Here is a 13,542-nt window from a genome sequence, read left to right as displayed (position 1 = left end):
GTTAAACTGTCTTCCTGGTAGCTTTACTTCTGAAGGCAGGATCCTGGCATTTCAGACCTACAGATGTGGGACCTCCTTTAATCCTCTTTCTGAGAGCTGCCCTTCTTGGTCCTGCTTCTGCTTAGAAGGTAGCTTTGATTTCTGTCACTGAACCAGTCTATTCAGACAGAACTAGAGAGAAAAAGTGCTCTTCTGTACCTAGAGCTCCAGTGCCTGCTTAGGTGTTCCCTGAAGTGTTTGTACCGTTTTATTTACATAGACTGGAAGTTCATCTCCCTGGATTCTAGAAGGCAGTGGTCAAATCTGCCGAACAGACAGACAGTGGGTTGATGGCTGGATCCTTTTCTGCCTTTGGTTGGCTCCACCCACTTGTCTTTGTTGCTGTCAAAATCTGTTATGCTCAAGGAGTAGTTGCCTGCAGTGCTTGCTTTGGAATATCTCAGTGCAGACATTAACACCATGAGTATATGATTTGTGATGCTGTCTTTCTTCCAGCATTATTGCCTTAGCTGTGACTCTGGTTATAGTCTCTGTCCCTCTCTGTCTGTCTTAGTGAGATTGTACTCCAGATGTCTGAACTCTGTTCTGGTGCACTGCTTCAATGCATTCCACTCTGCTACCTTATTCATTAGGATTCGACCCAGCCCAAAGATCCATCAGTGAAAGTTCCTCAGTGCTCTGGTTGTATGTCTTACTGTGCCAGAGGACGCTCCTTGATGTGTAAAGAATACTCTGCCAAGATCTTCCTGTTGATTGATGGTCTTTCTAGCCAGAGTTCCTTGTAAACTGGAAAGATGTATACAAATATATCCCTTTTCAGCAATGAAGGTGCTAACCTTCATTCCTGTTTCTTGATTTGCAGGAAAGTACTCATTAGTGTCTACTTCTAAATTGGGGGGTAGGGGTGAAATAGCAGATGAGCATGCTTATGCAGTTGATGTATTACATCACAGCATGATATCGCAGGCAGGCAGCCACCCTCAGATATGAGAATGTCTGGTAAAAAATGCATATTTCATAAAGGAGGATGCTATCATAGCTTAACTGAAACTATAAGAATCTTTCTGTTATAAACACCATTGATTGCAGGGAGCAGACTTCTTCCTTTATCTAGATGACTAGCTCCTGTACGCATCAGTGTTTGAGCATCTGCTGAAAGCAAGAGATTCTTTACTGATCACAGTCTGACCCCTAAACATTACACTGAGTACCACTTCATCTCACTTGAAGTCGTCATGAAATCTGACATTCACAGAGTGCAGCTCAAGTAAGGTCAACTGCAGAGTTAGTTTACTTCGAGAGAATTCCATCTGTCTAAAGAACAATAAACACTATGCTACAGAAAACAGAAACTCTGTACCAACTCACTTTTGCTTAAAAGCACTAGGACTGACAGCAGTAACCATTCTCTCAGCTCCCCAATGCCAGGTTCCACATGCATATGCTTCCGTGGACCCCTTAAATGCAATGGTCTCAGATTTTGGATAGTCTCTCTCCCTTCAAATCAGGATCTCCCAATACTGCGAGTCTCATTTTAGCATAGTGAAGGCAGACAGAAGGCCTTGTTATGATCAACCACTTCCTCCTTCCTACTCCCATGGTATCTTTCACCACAGACTCCTCAGCTTTAGGGTGGGTGATCGCTGTCAGGCAGGACATCTCAAGGAGATTGCACAACAGGGTGCCAACCTACACATAAATGTGGTGGAGAAGAGAGCAGTACTTCATATTATGTAGGAAGTCCAACATTCTCTCTCTCCTACAGGGTACTCTTACCAATCATACAGACAGCATGGCCTTCATCTGGTACATAAATAAATAGGGCGAAACATAGTCCTACAACATCACCAGAAAGTGATGTGGATATGGGAATGAGCCATGATGTTGTTGAACCACTTCCCAACAGTAGTACACATACTGGATCAGGCCAGTTCTCTGGATGACAGACTGTCTGTCCACGTTATAATACCTCATAAATGATCCGTAATCTTGTCAGTTGCATGAATAATCTTTCAGTGGTTGGGGAAGCCTAGCTGTGATCTTTTTTTTTTTTTTTTTTTTTTTCCCTGACCAGATCCAAGTGCAGCAGCAACTTTTCCCTTTTCTGACTTCTGGGACAGTGACCAAACAATGCTCTAGTCCTGTACTGGCCTCCGGTACTACTATGTGCCTTTCCATTCTTTCCACTGATACCAATGTTCAGACAGAAAGACAAAGCCAACATTTCCATGGTCATTCTCATAGCTCCCTTTTGGCCGTGGTGGGTGTAGCTTCCCATTTTGTGGCCTCATCTTCTGGTGAAATTTCTACTCTTGAGACCCTTGAAAACCCACTTCAGTCTCATGCAGACCTTTATTTGCTTATCTTGACCTCTTTGTTTTGGGCAGCACAGTGGCACAGCAGATAGAGTCGTCACCTCACAGCAAGAGGTTCCCTGGTTTGAATCTCAGCTGAAGTGCCATCTATGCAGAGCTTGCATGTCCTCTCTGTGTTCACCTGGGTTTCCTGCAGGTGCTCTAGTTTCCTTCCACATTCCAAAGACATGCAGTAGATGGATTGGACACTATGAATTGGCCATAGGTGTGAGTGTGTTGTATGGAGGAAATACTGATGCAGTGCTAGCCAACTAGAGATGTAAACCTTGACTCTAGATAATTATCACTGTTGAAGTCGCCCATGTGCAAAATGGGAAAAGGGGGCTGTGGATGGATGGACTGGCCATTTTGCTTCTGCACTTCCTGTGATGACCAGAGATGCTACTTACCCTCCTAAGGTCATCCAAATCCTTACCTCCACTCAGAGGCCCAACATTAGTAACACATATAAAGGGAAGTAGTGTAGATTTGCAGTATAGACAACCGCCCAGGGATAACACTTTTTTCAGCAACCATCTTGGTTGTTTTAGATTACTTGTTTTGGATCATTGCAGCAGGCCTCGAAGTGCATTTTTAAACCATATCAGGTTTCCATCAGGGTTTCCATAACAATTCCCTGGTACTTCTTAAGCTGGCAAAATGTTTGATTGAGGGATCATCTTTACTAGGACACCATTAAAGACTCTGTTGAGCCCAGATTTTGTACTGCAGAAGCTAACTTTGCCCCCTTTTGAAATAGCATTTTCAGCAGATCTAAAGTATTAATCTTGGAAGACTTTTTTGGTGGCAGTATGTCAGCCAGAAAAATATTTGACCTTCTGGCTTTATGCATTGACTCTCCATATGCATTTTTTATAAAGAAAGACTAAAGTTGTGAATTAACCCATCCTTTATGCCAATTATGGCTAAGGAGACTAACTTAAATCAGTTTATCAATCTTCCCAGTAAAAGGGAATTTATCCTGCATTGTCTAGATGCCCCCAGGTATTTGAGATTTTACTTGTATCTTGACTAAACAATTCAGAAAAGACAGTTTATTTTCTAATCCCTTTGCTAAAACAAAGGAAGTTGAGAAGTCTTTAAACTAATTATGTCAAAATGTATTACTTATAGCATCAAATTTGTTACAAATATGGCAGAAAAGCTTCTTCCTTCAAAAGCTCATCCTACTAGAGTCTTAGCTGCATCTAAGACATTTTTCACTAAAGCTTCACAAAGTACTATAAGATGAATATGATGTCCAGGAAAAGGTCTCTCTTTGTGGCCACCATATTGTGTGGGATTCTTTCTTAACCACTGAAGAAGTTATTCTTGGGACTCTTACATGTTAAGGAGGAAAGGTTGAATCATCTTATTTATGAAAATTATATACATACTATAACAAAAAAATAGATATATGGTTATAGTCCCTCTTTAACAAATTCACCCACCTTCCTCAGTTGAAGCACGGACCGCGGGAATTTTTTTCCCTGGCTTATAGGCTTTTTATTACACCAGTGCTGAGTTCTGGAGTTACATCCAAGTAAATCTGGAGTTTAATTAATGCATGGAATTATGAGAGGATTGGGGTTTTTAGAACCTGGGAAGGTTTTACATGCCAAGCTGACGTGTGTCTGCAGATAAGTCCTAGAGGTTAAAGAGGATGGACTCTGGACATCTAGAGCTGTCATTATAGTAACTACATAACTTTTATTTGTGTGTTATGAAATAATAAATTACTTATACATATGTCTACTATTTAAAATAAATCAGCATAACAAAATAAATTAATACAGCCTATTGTCATTTTTCTTCTAGAATAAATGAGTCTGACACAGATTCGTCAGATACCTACAGTAACAAGAGCACACCTGTATAGCAAAGTTTAGTGCCTGTCAAGAACCCAGCCAAGGTGTTAAATGTTGATTGATGGATGTCCTGCTGCTATGTTCCTGTAGTTCAAGACCAAAAGCACTTCAAGACAGCTCAGGTTCAAATTAAATCTGTATTATGGACTGGATATGGACTTCAGTGTCCTGAATTAATAATTGGTGCTTTTCTTTTTATACTAAATCAGCAACAACAAAGATCTGATAAAGCCATCAGCCCATTAGCTGTAGTGCATTCTGGTAACACCAGGATGCTCCGTGTTCAGTGTACATTACACTATTAAGCTGTAAATTGTAAATATTATGTAAATAAATATATTTATGTGTACATGTTTAAATGTAAATAGACTTTTATTGTAGAAAAAATATTCTTTAAATGGATACTAAATATTTTAAATTAATTGAAAACCTTCTTTATTATTAAAACTAGAAAACTAAATCTGAATTGGTTATTTTTTAAACTGAAGAAAAATATATTTATATTGCTTGGCTATTTGTACTGTCCTCAGTATAGCAGAAGTACTGAAATTTCAAAGTGCATTAGCATCTGAACATGCAAACTGAGAAAGATCTTCTGCTTTGGTGAATTCTTTTCTTTCAGCAATAATCAGCAGATGTGTCTTGGCAGGTGATGTTATTTTATTTCATGGTTGTGGTACACTGATAACAGGCTTTCTATTAAAAGTTGCAAGTAAATACCTAAAAACAAAAAAAAAAAATGAGCTGCATTCATGATACATGGATGAGAGAGTTCTATGTAATAAAAACAGTAGCACGTTGCACCTTGTTGACTCCTAAATATAAGAACATTACAAAGAAATGAGTATACCTTCATCAGCATATGAATTAACTGCATAAGCTATACTATCCAGCGTCTTGCTGGCCTTATGCAGATATTTAGGTTTTGGCAGCACATGCCCACATGACTATCCTAGTCTGCTTATTTGTTGGATAAGCTTCAAGGCTTTCCTGTGTCCATGGCTCATAATTCCATCCTTTTACTGGTCTTCTGCACACTTGAATTGAGTCACTGCTTCTTATCACACTATCACTACTAAAAGAATATTCCAGTTCTCCACTGTTGATTCTGAGAAATACTTTTTCATATCTCCCTGTTTTGATTCTCAGCTGGGGTGCCTTCTGTGCGGAGTCTGCATGTTCTCCCTGCGTTTGCGTGGGTTTCCTCCAGTTGCTCCGGTTTCCTCCCATGTTCCAAAGACATGCATCTGGAAAGTTTCTCCCCAGGCCTCCAGTAAAAATGGGTTCTGTCCCATTCAGACTTTCCCAATAAAAAATTGTTAAATAAATAAATAATTAAAACATGATATTGTGTTATCTTGCTCTCATGCAAGCATTCTAAGTGTAAACTATGCAGATTACCTTGAGGCACTAGGCACAAGGTCAAAGAGGGCATTAAGGAGCCTATTCCAGTTCCTCAGTTGCTTCGAAGAACTGTCTGGTTAAGCGACTTGCTCAGAGTCACATTGTAGGCAAACAGAGATTAAGTGAATCAAATCCTGGACTACAGGAAGCAGGCTAAGGCATAGCCTTAAGAACCATTTGGTAAAGGTTTGTTTAGGAACTGTTTGATCCTACTTCCATGATATGAAAGGTCCAAACAGCTGATAACTGCTTAAAATATTTTGTTCAATTAATATAGTACTAGAACTGGTTATGCACATCCATCATGTGTTGTAGGGATTCTGGTTAAAAAAAAAAAAAAAACGGTCATTTGAATGAAATGATTTAAAGCTAGTTCCAGGAATGCCTTGGATAGGGAGGAAGGACTGGCCATGAAAGTCACTCTGCATTAATGAAAAACTGTGTAAATGTTATTGCATATGATGGCTTGTAACTCTGAATTTCTGGTAGAGAGGCTAGCTCAAAGAGAAGGGTTTTCTATTAAAGGAATGTCAATACAGCCATGCTTGTGTCCTCCAAAGGTGAGAAGAAAGTCTGTTTTCTGTTAAGAAAAATGAAGTTCTAAGGAAGAGGGAGGAATCTGCTGGGTGGCCTGAGGTGGAAGACCCTCTTCATAAATAAATTAATGGCTGAGATTGAGGAGATATGGTACCATGGATAAGCAAGCTGAGGGAGTAGGTAAGTGGACTGTAATAGAATCTTAGGCCAAATCCTGAGCAAACAGCTCTGAGAGATCCTGCAAAACGAGAGGAGGTGGACTTAGTTCCATACATATATGCTAATGCACCATAGAGATAATTCCTTCTATTGTAATGTCTCCTGATATTCAGTGTCTTATCCTGCTATATCATGCTACTCACCAAGTGGAAGAATACATGTGTTGGGGAAGAAGGCTGAAGTTACCCATGCATAAACTGTGAGTGTCTTGAGGTTCAGGCATGAAGTATGAATCTTTTGAGCTGGAGACATGTATTCCTGAGTCAGACAAGTGTAGTGAAATGAATGATCTGAAGTTCATGTGCTCATTTGCATAGACTAAAAGAACTATGGTTGTCTTGGCAACTGGGGTGCTTTCAGGATGAGCCCTGCCTTTTTTCTTCTTGCCTTCTGAAGTACCTTTGTTTGAGGAGATGGGAAAGGCAGACAGAAGCCCCAGGTTCCATGAGATGAAGAAAGTATCCACTGTTTAAATCCCCTTGTAGGGGAACGTGAAACAGAATCATCTTAGCTGATCATCCTGGGAAACAAACAAGTCTAGATTAAGACTGTCTTATTTCTGTATTTTGCTCAGTAAGACCCCACTGACCAGCTTCCATTTGTGCAGTTTACCCAAGGACTTACTTGAGTGATCTGCTACTGTGTTTAGTGAGCTGTAGATGTAAGCTGTCTGGAGATAAAGGCTCTGCTGCAGATCCAAAACACCAGACTGGAATGAATCTAGGATGGCCTGATCAGAAAAAAATGACTCTGGCTGAAGGTAAACTACTTTCTCAACAACTTTCTCCAAAAAAGGGAGGCTAGAGATTGGATAATAGTTATCAAGATCAATGGAATCCAAACCAACCTTTATAAGGATTGGGGTCACCAGTGCTTCTTTCAAACATGAAGGAAACAAAGTAAGCATATCATAGGTGGTGATGATCCCAAAAATGAATGGACCAATAACTTCAAGGGATGCCACCACAAAACAAGATGGACATAAGTCCAACAAAGAAGTAGTATTACACATCCTGGAAATCATATTGTTTAGGTAATCAATGTTAGGAATGGCAAACTCTTTTCAGATATAAGAAGAAGAAGAATCATCCATTTGACTTATATACAAAGAAAAGGAAAAAGAAGATGTAATTGTGGAAGCTCTAAGAGAAACAGCTTTATGAGACAAATAGCGAGCAGCCAGTTCAAATTCTTGGAAGGGTGGTCCACCATTTTAAAAGAACAGCTGGATGATTTGCAGCTTGAGCAACATATTTGGAAAAATAAGATGTCTTAGCATTTTAGACTTCAAAATGGTAGCAGGCAAAGTAATTGTCATAGGTTTATAGGAGATTGCTAGGCTAATGGCTCAAGAGCTCTTACAAGCCTAGCCAGTTTTACCCAGATTTTACCCAATATTCTATCTCTAAGGGGAAGATAACAAGGGTCAGCAAGGGTCAGCAAGAGTAGTTTTGACATTTTTTTACAAACTGCCTCTGTCCATAAGGGACGTGGGTGCCACCCCAGAAGAGAATTTACAATTTCCTATCCATTGGTCCAGATTTCACTTGAAGATGGTGAGGGAAGGGCTCTTCATCATGTGAATAGGAAGCCTATTCTAGATGAGGGGCAATCTCTGGGGCACATATGTGTTTCTCCAACATGATCTATTCATGTCAGAGATCAGGTTTAGATCCTTGGAGCAGGTAACCCTTGTGCAGTGAGTTTTGAGAATATGCAACATTTCTATCAAGGCTGGGTTTGTGACTGCCTTGTAGGTCAGGCATAGATCACTCCTCAGTAATCAGTAGGAAACTGAATGCAGTGGTATGGCTTTTAACTGGTTTGCATATGACATGTTGGTTATAGCCTGTATTTTTTTTGCTGACAAACCTCTGAAGTTGCTCCAGCAGTTGCAGGAGACTGACAAGGTACATGCCAAGGGGTGCATTGTACTCAATTATTGGTCTGATGAGGGATGAGTACAGTAAAACTGACATCTTTAGATCTGGATGCCATTCCCTTACTTATAGGCTGAGAGACATTATAGGATTTCCTCATCACAGGGGACAAATGGTTGTCAAAGTTCAGATTACTATCTATCTAAGTACCCAGATCTCTCACCACTGGGTCCACTCTTAAGGGGTTGCTATCAATGGTGTAATTTGCAGAGGTATTTGATTTCCCAAAGGGTATTATTATGCATTTCTTCACATTCAGTTTGAGGCTATGGCTCTGACACCAATCATTAGTCTGTGTCAGTAGTTTCTGTAGGATATCATCATCGCTTTGGGAGTCAATGATTGCTCCCAACTTTCAGTCATTGCTTTGACATCTGAGACGTATATCCTAAACAGAAGGGAGCCAGCACTGAACCCTGTGCTACTCTACTGGGGACTGGTCTCTTGCTGTATGTAGATTCCCCCACTCTAATAACATGTGTCCTATCCGTGAACCGTTTGGCTATCCATCTGGTGACGTAGAGGTTTATGCCTAATTTTGTAAATTTAACTATAATACCCAAATGGGGTTTTGTGTCATATGCCTTGGCCAAGTCAAGGTAGGTAGTATGCAGTGTCTTACCCTCATCTATAGTTTTGCTAACCTTCTCAAAAAAGTCCACCAGATTGAGCAAGTAGGACCTGGCCCTGGATGAACACAAACTGGGTTGGGTCTAGAGTCTGGAGATTTCTTATGTCATTGTTAATCAATTCCAAGATTATGCTTTCCATAGCCTTGCATATAAGGCTAGTCAGACTTATGGGTCAGTAGTTTTCTAGGTTAGTTGATGGTCCCCCTTTGTACATGGGGATGACAGCTGCACTCCTCTGCTGTGTTGGGACAAAGCCTGTTTGGATGCTTTGGTTAAATGGAGATCTGAGTGGGTCCACTAGGTTGTGTTTAAAGCTATTTAATAGGTAACCTGGGATTCATTCCATAAGGGCCTATTGATGCTGTGCTTCCAGCTATAGAGAATGCAGTGAGGACTTCTTCTTTTGTGGTAACAGGCAAAGGAATGGCAAGGGTTATTTCATGGGCAGTGACTGGAAGTGACGAGGGGGTGAAATCTGAGTTGAATTCATTGGCCAGCAGGTTTGCTATTTTTTCTGGATGAGTACCCAGTACCACCTACAGCCATCTCAGCACATTGCTGAGTGCTTCCCTTAACATTTCATACATATCTAAAAATGCTTTGTGGTTATCCTTTGCTTGGGAGGCTACTTTAGTCTTTTATTTGGCTTTTGAGGATTTGACTAGTTCACTGATTTGTCTGTTGAGACTAATGAGGGATTTTTTCTGTGTTATGCACCCTCCCACTTGCCTTGAACTGCTTCTCTGTAACTGCACAAATGTCAGCATTCTCCAGGAAAGGAGAACTCCAGGGAGTGCAGTTCCTTATTAAGACTACTAGCATTAATCAGTAGTACCTTCAGCTTAGCATTAGAAGAATTTGTTATGTTGGTAAGTCTGTTGGCTTGACACTGCCTATAAAAGGCACTATGGTGGCAGCTAATGCCTTTGCCAGTATTCGAAATCCTAGTGGTGACAGGTGCAGACCATACCTGACAAAGTAGCATGGTCTGTTGATCATGTCATCCCAGGCTGACAAATACTGGATTCCCTTGGAATGACAGCAGAAGCTAAGCTAATTATTGAAGTCAATCATTTTCTGTGTGTATTGTGATATTCTTGGTGAGAGTAGAATGCTGCTCAAAATGTGAGGCTCATACCTGCCTGTGACATGTATTCAGAGAGGTCCATCATGTCTCTCTACATATAGTCCAGGGAGGTACATTTCAGGTCATTCACACCCACATGGACTTATGACTGAGTCATACTGGTACTTTTGGTTGAGTGACTTGAGTGCTTGTGTACTCAAGAGCAAGTTTGTTCTCTAAAGCATCAGTTTGATGCCACCTACACTTTGATCTGCAACCAGTCTTAAAACTATAAGAGAAGGATTTAACCATAGTTTACATGGTACCAGGTTGACCAGTCACAACTGAACTTGGGCAAGTGAGTCAAGAGAGAATGTTACCAGTGTACTGTAAGTAGTGATACATTTATACAGGTCATCAGAAAGGGATATTGGAAATGAATGAGGAGCAGAAATAAAATAGTTGGTAAAAATTACTGAAGTTTTTGACATGAAATTAAAAATACTTCAGCGGAGCAGAGTTGGAGACATGATATTACAGCTAATAATAAAGTGATCAGACCAAGTCACAGGGTTAATTTCAAAATCTGACACAGAAACGTCAAGCTGAAAGACAAGATCAAGAACATGACCTTGAAGGTGTGCAGGAGACTCGATGTGCTGTTTAAAACCAAATCCATTCACAATAGATAAAACTCTTTTATAAAGGCAATAGATGTGTCATCAGTTCTAATATTAAAATCTCCAAAAATTTACTAACATCAGTATGTTAAAACATGAGATAAAAAAAAATCTGCCAGCTCTTGCAAAAATGGTTGATGGTTACCTGGAGGACAGTAAATAACAAAACACCCAAATGAAGAATCACATCCTAAAGCAAATTCAAATGTGGAAGCAGAAATCCAAAATGAAGACACTGGCCACAAAACCAACTGAAAGGCAGCAGGATAGATCCAAACACAACTCTTTTGTAAACCAACATAAATGCAGCAGAATAAATTCAAACACAACTTTATCAAAAAAGAACTTGGATTAGCACTTTTGTTGTTAGAAGAGGAATTCTTCTACAGTAACAGACCTTTTAAGTGATTTTGATTATAAACTTTTAAAAGTAAAAAAAATGCTATTAGAAAATGCCTATTTTTCTGAATCTATAAAAGTTAATAGTCAACATCAGAATCTAAAGATTCCTCATCTTCAGAAGAGATATCTCGTTTTGCTGTGGAGTAGAAGAAAGAAGATAAAGAAACTGAGAGGCATTAAGGCCTAAAAAGCCCTTGGGAAAATCTGTACTATTCCTATTTATTATCAGTGGAGGAGTAGTGACATGAGGGGAAACGTGTGTAGTCTTCTGTTTCTTCTTTTTTTGGTGTATCCAGAGCTATGATGCATAAGGGTACCTAATACGGTCTCTCAGAAAAGAATATGTGGATTTTGCTTTCCATCTGGCCGATCAGGAGAGATTGTGCCAAGCACTATGCCTTGATGGCCTCCTGAAGAGTCTTGGCAGTCAGAGCAGAAGAAGTAGTCAAGTGATTTGCGGGCTCATCATGTACCTCATCAGAGATGTCAAACTTTGACTAGACAACAGAAACAGGTGACTCTTTTGGCTTAAACATTTTAAACAGCTGTTGAGTGATATCTGAAAGTGAAGACTGGAAAGCCATTCTTCACTTGCACTAGTTCCTTAAGCAGATTGTTTTCAATGTATATAGGTTTAAGGAAGTTAAGAAACTTCTGATAGTCTTAGGGAAAAAAGATTTATAGAGAGAGAGAGAGAGAGCACTCCTTACAATTATGATCAGATCACAAACAAAGAAGACAGTATGGTTTTCTTTATGTGGATCTGTAAACTAATGTTGCATTTACTTCTCCTAGATGACATAAAATGCAACAATTTTAGACAAAAATTTAATGAAAATAAGAAAGGTCCCCAACAGGAGTACTTGTCTGCCATCATGAGTGAAACTGGTATAGGCTGAGAAGACCATGGTAAGAGACATAGCCTTCCCTCATGGACTGGCTGCAAGAAAGGTCTGAGGATTTTCATGGCCACACATCATTTATTTGCTTTATATACCTGCATGTATTCTTGTGCTTAGGTCATAGGTTAGACGTATGGCACAAGAAGAAAGAGACAAAGCTTTTGTAAACTGCCTGGATGGATATTTGGCAGGATACATCACAATTATAAACAATACTGTAACAGTGATCTAATGAAGATCATCTACCTTACCATGCAATAATCATTTTATAAAAAGCACTTCAGGGTAAAACAATACAAAGAACACTTCAGAAAGGCATCAGGGCAGGCAGGCTGGATGGTTGTCTATGTAGGAAACTCCTGTTCTGACTCAGAAATAGTTTTTGCCTGAGCTCACAACTCTGGCAGTTACAAGGTAGAGTTCAAGAAGTTGCAAACATTCTAGGCATGTCAGCTGTTTCTCACAAGGGCAGGGGCTTATATTCCAAGCTGCTCTTGATACCAACAAAAGAACTATGATGAAACATACGGGATCTGTCTTAGCTAAACAAGTTTATTTTTGTCAAAAAAATTCAAAATGCAATGTTTGTTTTAATCCATTATAGGTGCTTTTTGCTCTACTTGCCTGGTTTGTGGTCCTGGGAGTGTGGTGTCCAAGTGTGGACTAATTGGTTTGTCTGGTCTGATGCTTTTTTTGGCACTTATGGATTGTTTGCCATGGCTTTTCTTTGTAGTAGTCCTTTCCTGCATTGCTGGGCTGTGAATTGTGGACTGTAGGGTTTCTACCTGAGAACAGCTGGATGTGCTTCATTCCTGATTGATCTGTGTTGCGCCTGAAGTCGGTGATGGAGCCTTTTTTTTCTGCTGAGTCTTCCATACTGGCATCCTGAGTTGATGACATACATTCCTGTGGTGTTGCTTATCTGTCAGCATTTGCTTTCTGACTGTATTATCCTGGTTATCACTGTTTCAATGGATTTTTGAGGTGATTACTATACAACAATTATCTGCCATCAATTGATTATTTTACTTTTTAGGCAACTGGTAACCATCATTATAAGTTTTATATTTTTAAACTCAGGAAGAAATGGAAACAGATGATCTGCTGTGGCGACCCCTAACGGGAACAGCCAAAAGAAGATGATGAAACTCTACCCTCACTGTGGACATGTTCCTTATTCTTTATACTATTATCAATCATTTGGAGCTTTCCAAATTGTCTTCAGTGAACAAAAGACAGTTTTTGTTCTGGGGAGCCTGACATAATTTGAGATAAGTAGTATATAAGCTTACGACATTTCCAAAAAATAAAGTACTTCCACAGGCATTTTAACAGATTCATAATGTCTGTGAATTACTTTACATAATGTCCCCACATATATGGTATGACTACAAATTGCTAGCAAGTTTGGATAAGTTGTTTAAGCCAAGGCTTTCAAGTTTTGTTCTCAGCTTCATTGTTTGACACTTAAACACAACATTTAATTTATCTGAACAGACTTAGATCGTCACTAGGGTTTTGCTATGGTTGCTTGTTTA

The 13,542-nt window shown here is 39.6% G+C and overlaps 1 protein-coding gene across 1 annotated transcript in view; it reads left to right on the top strand.

Annotated features, from left to right (window-relative positions):
• The window catches only part of MFSD2A (major facilitator superfamily domain containing 2A), a 191,633-nt gene extending 187,062 nt beyond the window's left edge, over positions 1–4,571 (top strand). Inside the window, exon 14 of the mRNA XM_044084790.1 lies at positions 4,173–4,571. Within this exon, the coding sequence (XP_043940725.1) occupies positions 4,173–4,233 (61 nt within the window). The 3' untranslated portion in view covers positions 4,234–4,571. The remainder of the gene's footprint in view (positions 1–4,172) is intronic.
• Positions 4,572–13,542: the final 8,971 nt, after the last annotated feature.

The sequence above is a fragment of the Protopterus annectens genome, chromosome 1.part1, assembly GCF_019279795.1.
Source record: "Protopterus annectens isolate FY-2018-M chromosome 1.part1, PAN1.0, whole genome shotgun sequence".
In the NCBI taxonomy this organism is placed as follows: domain Eukaryota; kingdom Metazoa; phylum Chordata; order Ceratodontiformes; family Protopteridae; genus Protopterus; species Protopterus annectens.
Note: the sequence above shows the minus strand (reverse complement) of the source record. Positions and strands in the feature narration are given on the sequence as shown.